Source organism: Chaetura pelagica, unplaced genomic scaffold (genome assembly GCF_000747805.2).
Source record: "Chaetura pelagica isolate M959 unplaced genomic scaffold, ChaPel_1.0 scaffold402, whole genome shotgun sequence".
NCBI classification, from domain to species: Eukaryota; Metazoa; Chordata; class Aves; order Apodiformes; family Apodidae; genus Chaetura; species Chaetura pelagica.
The window spans coordinates 100887-117167 of record NW_009952264.1 but is presented as its reverse complement, the minus strand read 5'-3'; the positions used below and the strand labels follow the sequence as shown (position 1 = coordinate 117167).

At 51.0% G+C, this 16281-nt stretch overlaps 1 protein-coding gene across 1 annotated transcript in view; it reads left to right on the top strand.

Annotated features, from left to right (window-relative positions):
• KLHDC10 (kelch domain containing 10) overlaps positions 1 to 14291 on the top strand; it is a 19855-nt gene extending 5564 nt beyond the window's left edge. Inside the window, exons 2-10 of the mRNA XM_010007663.1 lie at positions 537 to 579; positions 3159 to 3388; positions 5027 to 5181; positions 6926 to 7074; positions 7674 to 7758; positions 8654 to 8720; positions 9842 to 9889; positions 12638 to 12777; positions 14042 to 14291. Of these exons, the coding sequence (XP_010005965.1) occupies positions 537 to 579; positions 3159 to 3388; positions 5027 to 5181; positions 6926 to 7074; positions 7674 to 7758; positions 8654 to 8720; positions 9842 to 9889; positions 12638 to 12777; positions 14042 to 14251 (1127 nt within the window). The 3' untranslated portion in view covers positions 14252 to 14291. The remainder of the gene's footprint in view (positions 1 to 536; positions 580 to 3158; positions 3389 to 5026; positions 5182 to 6925; positions 7075 to 7673; positions 7759 to 8653; positions 8721 to 9841; positions 9890 to 12637; positions 12778 to 14041) is intronic.
• Positions 14292 to 16281: the final 1990 nt, after the last annotated feature.

Here is a 16281-nt window from a genome sequence, read left to right as displayed (position 1 = left end):
TTCCAGACCATCTCAGTTGGGTACTTGCACGTATCTGTTTGACACCAGCTCTGGCTTCTAATGCCCTTTCTGTGTCCTGAAAAAAACCTTGAAAAGATAATATTTTAAAGATAGGAGATGAATCTCTGGTTAAAAGGGAAGAGGTGAAACCAGCTGGGCTGTGTGTGGACTTCGTGTACCCACCTTGCTGTCTCAAGGACTTGGATTCATCAACCATGGATCCCTTTTTGTTGAAACTTCCCTCTTCTGGAGCTTTATGGCAGAGTCAGGTGGCTTCCCTTTTTAATTTTGAGAGGTGAATGGCAGATAAGTGTTCCTTGGTTTTGTTCTTAATTTATTTCCTTTGAATTATGCCTCTTATTACTCTCTTGGCTTTGTGTAAAACTCAACCTTATTCTCCTCTCTTCCCTCTGGAAAATTCTCACAGCAAGTGTTATAACTGGAGGGAAACAGGATCTACAATTAAATCCTCACTCCCTCACCAAATGTGTGCATCACTGTTCCCAGTCTTAGCTGGCATGAAGCTCCTGTTTCAGGTCATCTTTTTGGAGACCTTCAGGGCAAACAGAGAAGAAACAAGGAGGATGAGCTCCATTTGCCCAAGCACAGACACGTGGGCCCTTTGCTAGGGTAGCTCCTCTAGGCTGCAGAGAAGGGCACTTCTCAAGCAGGGTTTTGTTTGCAGATACTCAGGATCAGATGAATTGTCCTCTCAAAACATCTCTGACTAGAAGTCTGAACGGATACCCTGATGGTAAATGCCTTTGTTGTCAAGGTGTGCACTTGAAAATTAATCCATCCCTTTGGATAATTTCAGAGTTTAAAGTAAAAAGCCCAGAGGGATGGATGTTTCTCTTTCCCGTTGTGATTCACCTCTGAAGTACATAATATTTAACAGTTTAGTCCAGCACTGAGGCCAATAACTAGTGAGAGAACAAGGGGGAATGGATTAAAACTGGAAAGAGGGGAGATTTAGGTGAGATACTGGGAAGAAATTCTTCACTGTGAGGGTGGTGAGACTCTGGCCATAGAGAAGCTGTGGCTGCCCCATCCCTGGAAATGTTCAAGGGCAGGTTGGATGAGGCTTGGAGCAACCTGGTCTGGTGGGAGGTGTCCCTGCCCATGCAGGGGGTTGGATCTGGATGATCTTTAAGGTCCCTTCCAACCCAAACCATTCCATGATTCTATTAGTACATGGAATATCCACCCCTTATGCCCACTGGCTGCCTGGTAACACTGAGCTCTCTCAGTCACCAGGCCAGTGACTACAGACTTTTCCATAAATTCCTTACATTTATTCCCCTCCTTTTGAGCCAGTGCTTCTGAGCTTTCTAAGTGGGGGTTGCTGCAAGATGCAATTATTGCTGGAAACAACCCAGATCTGTCCAAACTGAGCCACAAGGATTTTGTCTGAGCCCTGTAGAGCAGCTTAATTTTGAACAAGAGTTGGAGCCTAAAGCAGCAGCAAATGGGGAGTGTGATTAAGCACAGCTGCTTGTGCTGAGTTAAAACTCATTATTCAGTCTGGACAAATCATTTATTTCACCTTTCCTGTAGGAAAGATGTTTGCTGCCTCATTTGTTATTGCTCTGCTCCTCTGATTCACTGCTGATAATTGTGACAGGCTCTGAAAAGAAAGCATGATGAGTTCTAATTAGATGCTTCACTGGGTTTCCTTCCATCCTAAAAGTCCTTAAAAGAGCTGTGAGAGCAGAGAGTTGGTGAAGGTCTCTGGTTTGTTTGGGTGAAGGTTCTTGAAGAATCTTCTAATGATTTTTTTTTGTTTGCTGTTCATTGTCACCTGAACCGAAACTTGGGGGGCAACAAGGTGAGGATATGCCCAAGGGCCTGATGGTGACACCTTGATGTTTTGGAATCACAGAATGGGTTGGGTTGGAAGGGGCCATAAAGATCATCTAGTCCAACTCCTCTGCTATGAGTAGGGACACCTCCCACCATTCCAGGCTGCTCCAAGCCCCATCCAACCTGCCCTTCAACACTGCCAGGGATAGGGCAGCCACAGCTTCCCTGGGCAACCTGGGCCAGGCTCTCCCCACCCTCACAGCACAGAATTTCTCACTCACACCTCATCTCCAGCTCCCTCTGCCAGCTGAAATCTCTTCCCCCTGCTCCCATCCCTCCCTGCCCTTGTCCCAAGCCCCTCCCCAGCTTTCCTGGAGCCCCTTCAGGCACTGGAAGCTGCTCTAAGGTCTCCCTGGAGCCTTCTCTTCTCCAGGCTCAACACCCCAACTCTCCCAGCCTGGCTCCAGAGCAGAGCTGCTCCAGCCTTCCCAGCATCTCTGTGGCCTCCTCTGGACTCTCTCCAGGAGGTCCAAGCAAGGTCAGAGTTGCTGCTTGATCTCTTCTCTGCTGAGACTTCAAATGCTGTTGCCCATCAAGAATATTGCTGGTGAGACTTCCCTGGACTGAGTTGGTATTTTTGTACATTCTACTACTACTGTTTTTGTCTGTTGTCTCCTCCCAGTGCAGATGCCTTTCTCTGAGCAGATCTGACTTGCTGCATCAGGCCCACGTTACTTCATAGTTCCATAGAATGGTTTGGGTTGGAAAGGGCCTTAAAGATCATCAAGTCCCAACCCCCATAATTAGGAAGTCCAGTGGTGTCCAAGGGGAAAATGTCTTATTGAAATACAAGGTGCCTGGAGAGAAAAGAGAAGAAATAGAGAGAAGGTTTGTGTAGGAGGGAGAGCAATAATTTCTTTTCTTCTTCGTTCCCATTGAGCAGCTTTAAGTATAAATATTTTGGAACTGTTTCCTGAGTGAAATGTGCCATATGGAATGACAGAAGGGGGTGTTGGTGAGATACCTCAGAAATGGCTTTTATGGAAGCATTGCCACATGGAGGGATTGTCATGGGAGTGACCTGGCATCAACCTGCAGGCAGGTCTGCTTAGGCAGGCGTGGTCCAGGGGCTCAAGTGGACATGAATGAGATGGTGACAGGCAGAGGCTCTCCACATTTGTGCTTGGAGAAGTGGATCTGTCCTACAGAGCTGTCTCCTCCTGGCTGCACACAGCTCCCCTGTGGCTAAAATCCATCCTCTCCTGTCGGAGGACCACCACAGCAGGTGCAGTCCTGCTCTTCAGTCACAAGCTCCTCTGCTGCCATTTCACTGAAGCTGTTTGATCTTCCCCTTTTGCTGCAGGCCACAGATCTCCACCAGCAAGAAGTGGCCACCGTTGTGTTGCAGATAGTGCCAACTTGTATGTGTTTGGGGGCTACAATCCCGACTACGACGAGTCCGGCGGGCCCGAGAATGAAGACTATCCCCTCTTCAGGGAGCTCTGGAGGTACAACTTTGCTACAGACACCTGGCATCAGATGGGCACTGAAGGCTACATGCCCAGGGAGCTGGCCTCCATGTCACTTACGTAGGGGAATGCAGTTCCCACCTGCAGAGTCATCAAGATTGGAAGGGACTTCTGGAGATCATCCAGCCACACCCCCCTGCTAGAGCAGGATTCCCTAGAGCAGATCCCACAGGAACATGTCCCAAGTGGGTTTGGAATGTCTCCAGGGATGGAGACTCCACCACCTCCCTGGGCAGCCTGTCCCAGGGCTCTGTCACCCTCAGAGTAAAGAAGTATTTTCTCATATTAATGTTAAACCTCCTGTGCTCCAGTTTGTGCCCCTTGTCGTATCCCTGGACACCCCTGAGCAGAGTCTGACCCCATCCTCCTGACACCCCCTGGAGATATTGATGAGCACTGATCACACACCCCCTCAGGCTCCTCCTCTCCAGCTGAACAGCCCCAGCTCTCCCAGCCTTTCCTCACAGGCAGATGCTCCAGTCCCCCCAGCATTTCTGTGGCCTGTGCTGGACTCTCTCCAGTAGTTCCTTGTCCTTTTGGAACTGGGGATCCCAGTTTATCTGGAGCCTATTTTAATCCATGTCCCTGGTGGAATGCAAAACCAGGCAAAACTGGGAAATCTGGATCCTGTTTCCAACTTTTCTGCGAGTAAGCCTGGAGTTTGGGTTGGATTTGGGATTTTTCTTTCTCCTTTTGCTCCAGTTGAGGCAGAGGGAAAGAACAAATCCCAGGTGCAAGAGGTGGTCCTCAGGTAATCACCTTGATAGTTGTGTTTGCAGCAGCTGGGTGCTCAGGGCAATCAGACATCTCCAAGCATCCAAAAATAGATCTCTTTGTTCACTACCCTTTTTTTTATAAGGAGGCCTTTGGTTACCATGGTTTTGCCTTGTCTGCCTTCTTTTCTAGAGCATTTCAAAGCCATCAGTGCAGAGTGTGAGTTGGAGGGTATTTGGACAATACTGAGCTCTGGCTGCCCAGTGAATCACAGCATCACTGGTTGGAAAAGACCTTAAAGGTCATGGAGTCCAAACTTCAACCTAACACTGACAAGTCCTAAACCGTATCCCTGAGTATTATGTCTATATGATTCTTAAATCCCTCCGGGGATGGGGACTCCCCCCCTGCCCTGGGCAGCCTGGGCCAGGCCCTGACAACCCTTGCCAGGCAGGAATTGTTCCCCAGATCCAACCTCAACCTCCCCTGGCACAACTTGAGGCCGTTCCCTCTTGTCCTGTCCCTTGTTCCTGGGGAGCAGAGCCCGACCCCCCTGGCTCCAACCTCCTCTCAGGCAGCTGCAGAGCCAGAAGGTCTCCCCTCAGCCTCCTTTGCTCCAGGCTCAACAGCCCCAGCTCCCTCAGCTGCTCCTCACAAGTTCCCCAGCCCCTTCTCCTTCTGCTCCAGCCCCTTCTCCAGCTCCGGGGCCCTTCCCTGGACACGCTCCAGCCCCTCCAGGTCCTTCGTGACCTGAGGGGCCCAGCCCTGACCCCAGGGTTCCAGGTGCAGCCTCTCCAGTGCCCAGCACAGGGGTAAGATCACCTCCCTGGCCCTGCTGGCCACACTCTTCCTCCTGCAGGCCAGGATGACATTGCCCCTCTTGGCCACCTGGGTGCTGCTGCCTCCAGAGCAGAGAATTGTTGTGTTTTTCCTGCATCTGACAGCAACAAGCATCTCTGCTCTGCCTCTCTCTCTCGTAGTTGTGTTGCATGGCAACAACCTCCTGGTGTTTGGGGGCACTGGGATCCCCTTTGGGGAGAGCAATGGCAACGACGTCCACGTCTGCAACGTCAAGTACAAGAGGTGGGCTCTGCTCAGCTGCCGGGGAAAGAAACCCAATCGGATCTACGGCCAGGTAGGGAGGAGGCCCTTCTTGAGGCCTGTGTCACTGGAAAGGGGCCAGAGCACTGAGCTCCCTGCTCTGCTGGTAACTGGAGGTGTTGTCCATGTACAGACTTGTAAGGGAAGGCAGGTGTCACTCACAGAGACAGAACAGTCTTGGTTCTTGGAGATGTCATAAAATTATAGGCTTGAGTTGGAAGGGACCTTCAAGATCATCCAATTCCACCACCCTGCCATGGGCAGGGACACCTCCCACCATTCCAGGCTGCTCCAAGCCCCATCCAACCTGCCCTTCAACACTGTCAGGGATGGGGCAGCCACAGCTTCCCTGGGCAACCTGGGCCAGGCTCTCCCCACCCTCACAGCCCAGAATTGCTCCCTCACGTCTCATCTCCAGCTCCCTCTTCCAGCTGGAAACCCTTCCCCTTCATCCCACCCCTCCCTGCCCTTGTCCCAAGCCCCTCCCCAGCTTTCCTGGAGCCCCTTCAGGCACTGGAAGGTGCTCTAAGGTCTCCCTGGAGCCTTCTCTTCTCCAGGCTGGACACCCCAACTCTCCCAGCCTGTCTCCAGAGCAGAGCTGCTCCAGCCTCCCAGCATCTCCGTGGCCTCCCCTGGCCGGGAGCTCCATGTCCTTACATTGGGGAAAGGAAAAGGTTTCTTGGAGTTAGAAAAGTCAGATGTAGTTGAATGAAAAAATGTGTCTGATTTAAGGAGTGGTTGGTAGTTTCTGGAGTTGCTCTCTAGTCTCCTCAAAACCTTTAAAACCCCAAACTATAAATGAAAACAGTGGTTGGTAGCTCCTATATATATCAGAATAAGAACTTTTAAACTGTCCATGTCATGTGTGAACATTTTGGGCAAAAAAAACAGTGGTTGGTAGCTCCTATATATATCAGGATAACAACTTTTAATCTGTCCATGATGTCATGTGTGAACATGTTGGGCAAAAGAACCCTAGATTTGCTACAAAATAACTCAGAAATTCAGTGTGATTAATTTAATGTGATTAATTTGTGTAAGATGTCCTCTATACGTGTATATACAAGTTAAAATTCTAGTCAGAGAGGCACACAGTTGTACTGCCTTGTGGCACATTTCTCATTTAGATGTGCTCCAGACTCTTGAGGGAAGGCAAGTTGTCTTCTCCTTGCCCTGTTCAGCTTGAGCTGGCCTTTGGCAAACAGGCAGTTGAGAGCAGAAGGAGCTTCCACCTCTGTTTCCACCTTGGGAATGGTGCCTGCACCACCTTTGCAGTTTCAGAAGGCTGATAGTCCATGTGGTTTGGAATTGTAGAGGCTGCCTCTGTTGTTTAGTCTGAGTTCTCTGCTGTGTTTGGGGCTTTCTGTGTTACTCTCCATGCTGCTGGTGGGCTGATAGCTGGTCTGTAAGATTCTCCATATCAGTAGCTCTAAAAGGTCAGTATGGAAGAGATTCAGGGTCACCTGTGCTTTGATTTTAGCTCCTGGGAGCCTCTGCTGCACAGATCTGTCTTGGCTGGTGCCTGAAACTCAGCAGCTCCACTTCTAGGTCCTCATCTTGTGACCATGGGGTTTCTTTCCATTCCTACAGACGTATCCCTCCCCATCTTTTGCCCATCATCCTTGTTTGCCCTCCCTGTTCCTCCTGAACGTGTCACTTTTCCCTTTGCAGGCAGGGCTTTGCAAGTGGTGTCTTGCTTTGGGAGGGCAGGAGTTCTTTCTCTTTCAGCCACTGGTGTCCACGTGTCCTTGCTAACTGGTTTCTCTGCTCCCTCCCAGGCCATGGCCATCATCAATGGTTGTCTCTACGTGTTTGGAGGAACAACTGGTTACATTTACAGTACTGACCTGCATAAGCTCGACCTCAACACTAGAGAGTGGATCCAGCTGAGACCAAACAACATGTCCTGTGACATGCCAGAAGAGAGGTGAGTTGCCTTGGGGAGCTTTTCCACCGGGGTGTCACCACCTTTACTGGCACTGAGAAGATGAGACAGCATGAGCTGACTTCTGGGCACTCTGAGGGCAGGGTTTTTGGCTGTGAACCTTGCAGAGCTGGTGCTCCAGCAGTCTGGCACACTGAGGGCTGTAAGGATGGGCTGTGAAGCCTTTGCCAGGACACTGATCTGGTCTGAGTGGTGCCAGACTGGGCCAGCTGGTGAGTGCTGAGGAGGAGAAGATGCTCCAGTTCATCCTTGTCCTATTCTGTAGCATGGCATGGAGGAAGGAGGGTTTGGAGATCAACCAGTGACCACCTCAGTGAGAGGAGGGGATGGAGTGCTGAGGGCCATCATGGTGCTCCATAATCACTGCTCTGAAGTTCCCTGGTGCTCTGCTCTCAGAACATGTCTCACAAAAGCTTCCACACCTTCTGAAAGCTCCCAACCTGAGGGACTGCTGCAGCATAGCCAGGTTTGGCCTGGCTGCTTCAACCCCTCAAACCTGAGCATGTTTTCCAGAAGGTTTTGCTGTTTCTCACTTGCACGAATTCCTTGTGCTGCTGAATGTCCCTTCTTTGCACCTCCAGGTACAGGCACGAGATCGCACACGATGGTCAACGGATTTATATCTTGGGAGGTGGAACTTCCTGGACAGCTTATTCCTTAGATAAGGTAAGATGATCACAAACCTTGAGTGCCTTCCTGGAGAGGGGACGTTCAGGAGTGAAGCAGAACCACCACAGTCTCTTCATCTGCCCTTCTCTGAAAAACTTGGTAAAAAACCCAGATAACAAGGAGCAGATTGTTCTGGTTCTGTAAAACGTGGCCTGTTGACCCAGAGATGGTGACTCTGTGGTACCCAGTGTCCACACTGCTCTGCAAAGCAGCTTCATTCCTGTTCTCAAAGATTCTCATCTCAAAACACTTTTCCAAATGCTCTATTTGTGCCAAAACAGGAAAGTGCCAAAAGGGAGGAATTCTTTGCTACCCAGTTCAGGTGTTTGGACAGTGTCTCCTTTCTTGCCTTCTCCCTTCATCACCTGCTTTAATTCCCTTCCCTGTGGTGAACGTTTTTCTCAGTACAATTTGAGGAGGGAAGAGTGAATTCATCTGGAATGCTGAAATGATAAAAGAGGAGACTCTAAACAGTGCTCCACTTGCAAAAACAAGTTGAAACTGCAGCAGTTAACACGACTTTTTCTCTCTCCTTTCCCTGCATTTCTTCTCTCCTGATGTGCAGCATCATTTGAGTCTTTCTGGACACTTTTGGGAACTGGAGGGCCTGGGTTTTAATTGGTTCAGGTTTTGTTCAAAGCAATATTCTTTGTCTTCAGCTGTGGGGCTCAAATAGCAAGGCCTGAACTGAAAGCTTCAGTAAGCTGCTGCTACACTTGGAAGGTGATTTTATACCTGATTAGTCACTGTCTGTGATTATCTATTTTTGGTTTTACACTTAATGAAAAGGAGGTGTTATTTATAGTGGCTCCCTGGGTCAGGGCCTCCCAACTGCATCATGGTGGTGCTGGGAGAGCCAGGAGGAACTAAGTGCTTCTCTTTGTTCCTTCAGATCCATGCCTACAACCTGGAAACCAACACCTGGGAGGAAATCACCACAAAACCTCATGAAAAAGTTGGTGAGTTTGGAATTTCTCCTGTAAATTTCCCATAGAGGGGCCAGAGATGCTGGAAGATGCAGTTTGCTGGCAGGCTGAAAGCATTTTTTGTCACCTCGTGCAGTATGTGCTTCAAGGTCCTGCTGCTTTAGAGCTTCAGCAGTGAGGACCAACCCATCTGAAGCATATTGAGCTGTTTGGCTTCTCTCCCTCCCTGAGTGGGGAAGATAGTGGCTGGTTCTCCTCCCAGAAGAAGATACAGATAATCTCTCTGCCCTCTGAGGGACCTCTTGCTGGCCTCGGGAGCAGCTTGGCTGCTGCTCCCCCTTTACTTGGCTCTCCTGAGACTCAATCTGGAGTACTGGGTGAATTTCTGGGGTCCCCAGCATGGGAAGGACATGGAGCTGTTGGAGAGAGGCCAGAGGAGGGCACGGAGATGATGGGAAGGCTGGAGCAGCTCTGCTCTGGAGACAGGCTGGGAGAGTTGGGGTGTTGAGCCTGGAGAAGAGAAGGCTCCAGGGAGACCTGAGAGCAGCTTCCAGTGCCTGAAGGGGCTCCAGGAAAGCTGGGGAGGGGCTTGGGACAAGGGCAGGGAGGGATGGGAGCAGGGGGAAGGGTTTCCAGCTGGCAGAGGGAGCTGGAGCTGAGATGTGAGGGAGCAATTCTGGGCTGTGAGGGTGGGGAGAGCCTGGCCCAGGTTGCCCAGGGAAGCTGTGGCTGCCCCATCCCTGGCAGTGTTGAAGGGCAGGTTGGATGGGGCTTGGAGCAGCCTGGAATGGTGGGAGGTGTCCTTGCCCATGCAGGGGGGTTGGGACTGGATGATCTTTAAGGTCCCTTCCAACCTAAACCAGTCTGGGATTCTATGACTGTTACTTCACCAAGCCAGAGGTGAGAGGTGGAGTCTGTGAGGAATGAGAATCCAGCACATTTCTTCCCTCTCTGCAGTGCAAGGAGGAGTCAAACCTCCTGGAACAGCTCGTTGCTAAATTAGAGATGTTATAACTATGATTGTAGGAAAGCAGAAGCCCCTTATAAATGAAAAAAACCCTACTTTTATCCATGATGATATGCTGAGATATAACCACCACTTGCCCAAGCACTTTAAAGTAACTTCAGTTAATACATTTTTCAATTCTCCTCAGGCTTCCCAGCAGCCAGAAGGTGCCACAGCTGTGTCCAGATTAAAAATGGTAAGATCTGCCTCTTGAAAATGGGTGTATCTGGTATAACCTAGCAATGCTGAGCCCATCCTTCCAGCCTGGGAGCTGTGGCCTCCAACACAACGCTTGAGAGAAGTGCAGGGCACACATGTCTTTTCTGGAAGAGGATTTTATTCTGGTTAACAGGCCTTAAGCTGCCCAGTTGGCACCAGTTTTTTTACATGAGGAATCTTGCTGCTGTAGGGGAATGTGCTTCTGCAGCTGCACAGTGTTCTTGCTGTCTGGAATTCTGCAGCATTTTAAATCTGCTTTGCACACGTGGGCACTTCAGTGTTAAATATCAGATATTTTAGCCACGAGTGTCCATGGTGCTTTGTGACTTGCTGGTTGGAGGGTAATGAACAGGGTGATGGACCTCTTGGCTTCACAGCCCACTGTGAAAAGCAAACTGGGGCCAAGTCCTGGAAGCCAAGTTCTTCAGAGAAAAAGATTGCTCAGGGATTTCTTTGGCAGCTCATCCTTTTTGGGGTGGTGTAAATCAGAGGTGCTCCTGTGGAGTGGATCAGAAGGCAGCAGCAGAGTTTTCCATTCTCCAGTAGAGTGAGGGCCAGAGGTCCTGGATGGGCTGGAGAGGTGGGCTCATGCAAGCTGCATGAAGTTCAGCAAAGCCAAGTGCAAGGTCCTGCCCATGGGTGGGGGAAATAACCAAGGACAGATCCAGGCTGGGTGGAGAATGGATGGAGATCAGCCCTGAGGAGAAGGACTTGGGGGTGTTGGGTGAGGAGAAGCTCAACAGGAGCTGGCACCGTGTGCTGGAGCCCAGAAACCACCCTGTGTGTCCTGGGCTGTCACCAGCAGGGTGACCAGCAGGGCCAGGGAGGGTGGGATTGTCCCGTCTGCTCTGCTTTGCTGAGACCCCCCTGCAGGGCTGGGGCCACCTCTGGGGTCCCCAACACAGGAAGGACATGGAGCTGTTGGAGAGAGGCCAGAGGAGGCCCCGGAGATGCTGAGAGGGCTGGAGCAGCTCTGCTCTGGAGACAGGCTGGGAGAGTTGGGGTGTTGAGCCTGGAGAAGAGAAGGCTCCAGGGAGACCTGAGAGCAGCTTCCAGTGCCTGAAGGGGCTCCAGGAAAGCTGGGGAGGGGCTTGGGACAAGGGCAGGGAGGGATGGGAGCAGGGGGAAGGGTTTCCAGCTGGCAGAGGGAGCTGAAGCTGAGATGTGAGGGAGAAATTCTGTGCTGTGAGGGTGGGGAGAGCCTGGCCCAGGTTGGCCAGAGAAGCTGTGGCTGCCCCATCCCTGGCAGTGTTGAAGGGCAGGTTGGATGGGGCTTGGAGCAGCCTGGAATGGTGGGAGGTGTCCCTGCCCATGCAGGGGTGGGACTGGATGGGCTTTGAGGTCCCTTCCAACCCAAACCATCCTGTGATTCTATAGTGGCCTTTGTGACAATGAGCTCTGTGCTGGGACCGATGTGGGACTGTCTTTGTCTGATGGTGTTAGTAATAGACCACCAGAGGTTAGGAGGTTTCCTCTGTGACTTTCCTTTCTGCATGAGACTGAGACTTTGGAAGGGCCCGAGGGCACAGGCAGGGGGGATCAGTCACTGTGGGACCAAATCTTAGAGCAGAGACTAGAAACGTCACCCTCGCTGCACCCACAAACTGCTGCTGAGACCAGTGTTCAGGTTATGAATTAACCAGTTTATGAAGGGTTAACATTAGGAAGGGTTATCCCTGGAGGTGTTCAAGGGCAGGTTGGATGGGGCTCTGAGCAGCCTGTTCTAATTGAGGTTCTAGTCCCTGCCCATGCAGGGGGGTTGGAACTGGATGATCTTTAAGGTCCCTTCCAACTCCAAAAATTCTGTGATTCTGTGAACAGAAACTGATCTGTATCTCAGGGACTCTGAGATACTGTCTCTGAGATATCTCAGGGAAAGAATTCAAAAGGACTGTGCTCTCAGTAAGTGTGCACTCTGAGAGAGAGGTCTAGAGTCAATGGAGTAAAGGAGCTGGAGTTGAGCCTGGCAGGGAATTTAAGGGAGAGGGTGTGTGGCTTTGTTACCTGGCTCCTGGTGCTGCAGCAGGGTCATCTTCAGGTTCCAGGTGGCTCCTGGTGCTGCAGCAGGGTCCCCTCCAGGTTCCAGGTGGCTCCTGGTGCTGCAGCAGGGTCATCTCCAGGTTCCAGGTGGCTCCTGATTCTGCAGCAGGGTCCCCTCCAGGTTCCAGGTGGCTCCTGGTGCTGGAGCAGGGTCATCTCCAGGTTCCAGGTGGCTCCTGGTGCTGCAGCAAGGTCATCTCCAGGTTCCAGACAGAGCACAGCAGCACCTGCAAAACTTGCCCTGTTTTTATAGATCAGAGATCACTGTTCAAATTAGGTATCACTGTTCCAATTAGTCAATTAGCAATGGCCAGGTTCCTACTCTTCCAGAGACAGTCTAGAACCTTCTTTCTCTTTTGCTGCTGCTCATCATAACCCTTTTACTTTTGTTTTGGATTCATCTGGTGGAACAGGGGCCTGTTCCAGTTTGTCTTTGGCTAAACCAGCCAAAGGGCAGCACTCTTGTTTTGCTGGCTTGAAAGGCATTTTGTTTAGTCTCACGTGGGGGGAGAGGAGGTGGCTCCTTCCCCACAGGGAGGTCCCAGGAGCTCCTGTTGAGGCAGGAGAAGCTTTGATCCTACAACTGTTCTGCAAAGGTCCTCCTTGCCTTCAGCCACCACACGTTCTGAGGGTGCTGAATGCAGATGGCTGGGACTCTAGGCACCCTGGGGTTCCTCTCTTTCAGATGTGTTTGTTTGTGGAGGCTACAATGGAGAAGTCATTCTGGGAGACGTTTGGAAGCTGAATCTCCAAACTTTCCAGTGGGTCAAGCTCCCAGCTGCCATGCCAGAACCAGTGTATTTCCACTGTGCTGCAGTCACACCAGTAAGTGACTCATTTCTTTCCCACGTGGCTGAAGTTCAGGCCATTCATCCAAGCACTCTGACAAGTTTGTGTGGGCTGCAAATAAAGCTGATGTGACCCCAGGAGGTGACCTCCCCAGGAGGTGTCTTGAGGGAGGCTGAAGACTGGTGTGAGGTCACTGCAGTGACACCTTTGACTCCTTCAGCTGTTGGGAGGGGTGACAACTCAGGATGTTCTGCTTTCTCAGAGCAGCCATGTAGAAACTGCATCAGTTCCAAGGAGAAATTCCATGTGTGAACAGCAATTCCTGTCTGCAAAAGACCAAAGAATACAAATCCCCCCCCCAAAAAAAAAAGATTAAACTGGTTTTAGCTTGGGTTGAAAGACCAGCAGGTGAGCAGCCCTCTTGGGAAACCACTGCCAATGGGAAGGTTGGCATTCCTAGAGCTTTTTCCCAGAACTAGAAGCTTGGAGACCTGTGATTGACAAGCAGCAAGAAATGCAATTTGCTGTGGCCTCAGCTGATTGTTACCTTAGGCAGCCTGTGAGGGCAGAAATGGGGTGGTTTGGTGGTTTTATTGTTCTAAGAGCAGTTGGCACCTCTTTTGGAGCTGGTTATTAATGCATCTGGCTCCGGGAAGCTCTAGGCCTGATAAAGGTGTTTCCCAGGCAGCTCCATGACTGCAGGTGGGTTCCTGGACAGTAGGAATGTCTCTTCTTTCCCTGTTTCCTCAAGAAATGTCCCTCTCAAAGCAGGATAGCAGCTGAGCTGTCCCTGTCTCTCTTGCTTGTGTGATTCCTGGAGCAGGGAACGTGCTGAGGCAGCAGAGGGGACACAGCATGTCTTGGGGGGGGGGGTGCTGGTTTTAGCTTCTTTAAAAAAAAACAAACATTCTTTTTTAGCTGAAAGCTGACTGTGGTTCTCTGCTGATTTACTAACACTTTGCCCCACTCCTCAAATGGATTTCTTGGGGTAGAATTCACCTAAAACACAGAGCAAAGCACCCCAGGCCACCAGGGGGGTGTTTCATGATGAGGGAACATCCTCCAGAAACACAGATTCCTCCTCTGGGCTGTGAGAGAAGCCTGAGGTGACTGGTTCAGGAGGTGACCCCCCTGTGACCAGCACACAAAGGTTATATGAGGCCTCTGATTCTCCAGCTGGGACTCCCAGAGAGTCAAATCCTGGTTTTCCTGGTCATGTCTCTCTCCTCAGCACCTTCTGGTTGTTCCAGTTTGGTCCTTGCCCCCCTGTAACTTCCCCTCTCCCCCTTTTCCCACCCAGGCTGGCTGCATGTATGTCCACGGAGGGGTGGTCAACATCCAAGAGAACAAAAGGACTGGCTCTTTGTTTAAAATGTGGCTGGTGGTTCCCAGCCTGCTGGAACTGTCCTGGGAGAAGCTCCTGGAGTATTTCCCTCACCTAGCAGCTCTCTCCAGATCTCAGCTTTTGCACCTTGGACTGACACAGGGACTCGTCGAGCGACTAAAATGAGACCATCTCATGCTTCTCTGCCCCAAGACACACTGAAGAAGCCCCTTCCCACCCCTAACCCCCCTCACCCCTATTTATGGAGACCATGGATGGTCTTGCTAAGAACGTGGAGGAACCTGCTCAGCGCCTTACTTAGCAAATACAGAGATGCCTTTCTAGAAATGCTTCAGTTCTTGGAAACCCCACTTTTTATTTATGGATCTCTACATGACAGCACTCATTAAAAAACAAAACAAACAAAGTGTACTCTCTCTGGGACTAATCCAGAACATCCAGCCAGCATCAAACTGGGCCCCAGCACGTGCTCAGCACTTCACTGGGGAGCCCAATGAATGTCCCTGCTTCCCCGTGGCAAATTCATGATGTTCACAAGATGTATCTTAACAGAGGACACTGCAGAGCAACACAAAGCCCTTCTTCTGCTTTGGGTGACACTCATCATCCCCCCCCAACTCCTGGCTGAGCTCTTGAAGGCTTTGCATGTGTTTCCATGGGCATGTTCCCACCTCTTGGAGCTTCAGAAGATGGTTGGAAGGTGGCAGGGCAGCCAGCCAAGCTCTTGCCCCTGCAGCTTTCCTGGTGCAGTGGTTTGAAAACATCCCCCCTGTCTTGTGTTCCTCACCTTTTCATGGTGAAAAGTTGGCTTGGAAAGACTGCTCCAAAGTTGCCACTTTCTGGACTACTCTGTAGTTTCGTGGGCTGGGGGAGGGAACAGGTTTGGCTGAATCTTTTATTTAACCCTTTCTGCTCATCACTGCAAAAACTCACCCTGGAGAGTTCAGAGCTGGCTTTTAACCTGCAGCATCTTCTACCTGTAAGCTTTTTGTCTCCCTACACACACACACACCACACCTTGGTCTTTTTCTAGGTGGCTTCATGTTCCTCTGGGAGTAGGGGATGTGATTGCTGCCCATGGGCTTCATGTGGGTCCTTGGAAGCTCGTGGATCACTCATCCCAGGAAACGCAGCAGCAGGAGAAGGGGAGAGGAAACATCTCACCTTCCTGGTGGGGGCAGTGGTCACCTCTGCCCAGGCAGAGGAAGGGAAGTCTGTCTGCTTGTCTTGCTGTGCTTCACCTGTGAAGTCAAGCTCTGGAAACCACCTTGAAGTGACCACCCAGCTCCTCCTCATGGCTGGCACGTCGGGTTTGTGCAAAATCCTTTTCCTTTGGAGACCATTTTTAAGTGCCTTTTTCCCCCCCCCCCGTTTTTGTTTGTTTTGTTGTTTTGTTTTGGTCTTTTAAATTCAGCTTTTCCCAGGACCTTTCCAGCAAAGGCCAGACTCGAGGGGGGAGGTTGAGTTTCTTTTTAAGAGGCTGCATTTATGTTTAAATAAACCATAACATTGACTCCATGGTGTGAACCTGAACAGCACTGGCTGGTGGGGTCCCTGCCCCCCAACTTGGGGGGCACCCCTGATGTTCAGCTCAAGTGTTGCCACTTGTTCCCCTACTCCTGGGGAAGGATCTTTCCCCTCTTACCTCAATTCCTGCTTCTCTTTTCCTCAAAAAGCCCAGAAAAAAAAAGGTTGGGCATCCCAGCTGGAGTGTTCTCTGGTGCTTTGGCCCACAGAAGCTGTTGTCTCTGCTTCTGGTGTCACAGGGCAAGGCCTGGGGCCTCAGCTGTAGTTGGCTCCTGGAGAATATGATCCTGCTCCAGCCCCTTCCAAGGCTCCCTGCTTGGGATCCCACTGCCCACCTGCTCTCCTGGCTCCTCGTGTCCTCTTCTGCAGGTTGGGCCAATGGGCCTTTTCTCCAGCTCCCTCTTCTGGCCTGAACTTGGTGGCTCTCAGCATCCTCCTGGAGAAGCTGAATGTTTGCACTTCATCTTGGCCTTCAGGACTCCAGTCCTGCTGGGACCTTGGTAGTGGAGCAGCTTGGTCATAAATGTGCTGGTGCTTCTCTTACCTACTCCAAAGAGCATCTCATCATAGAATCATGAAGTGATTTGGGTTGGAAGGGACCTTTCAAGGTCGTCTAGATCCAACCCCCCTGCATGGGCAGGGACACCTCCCACCAGCCCAGGCTGCTC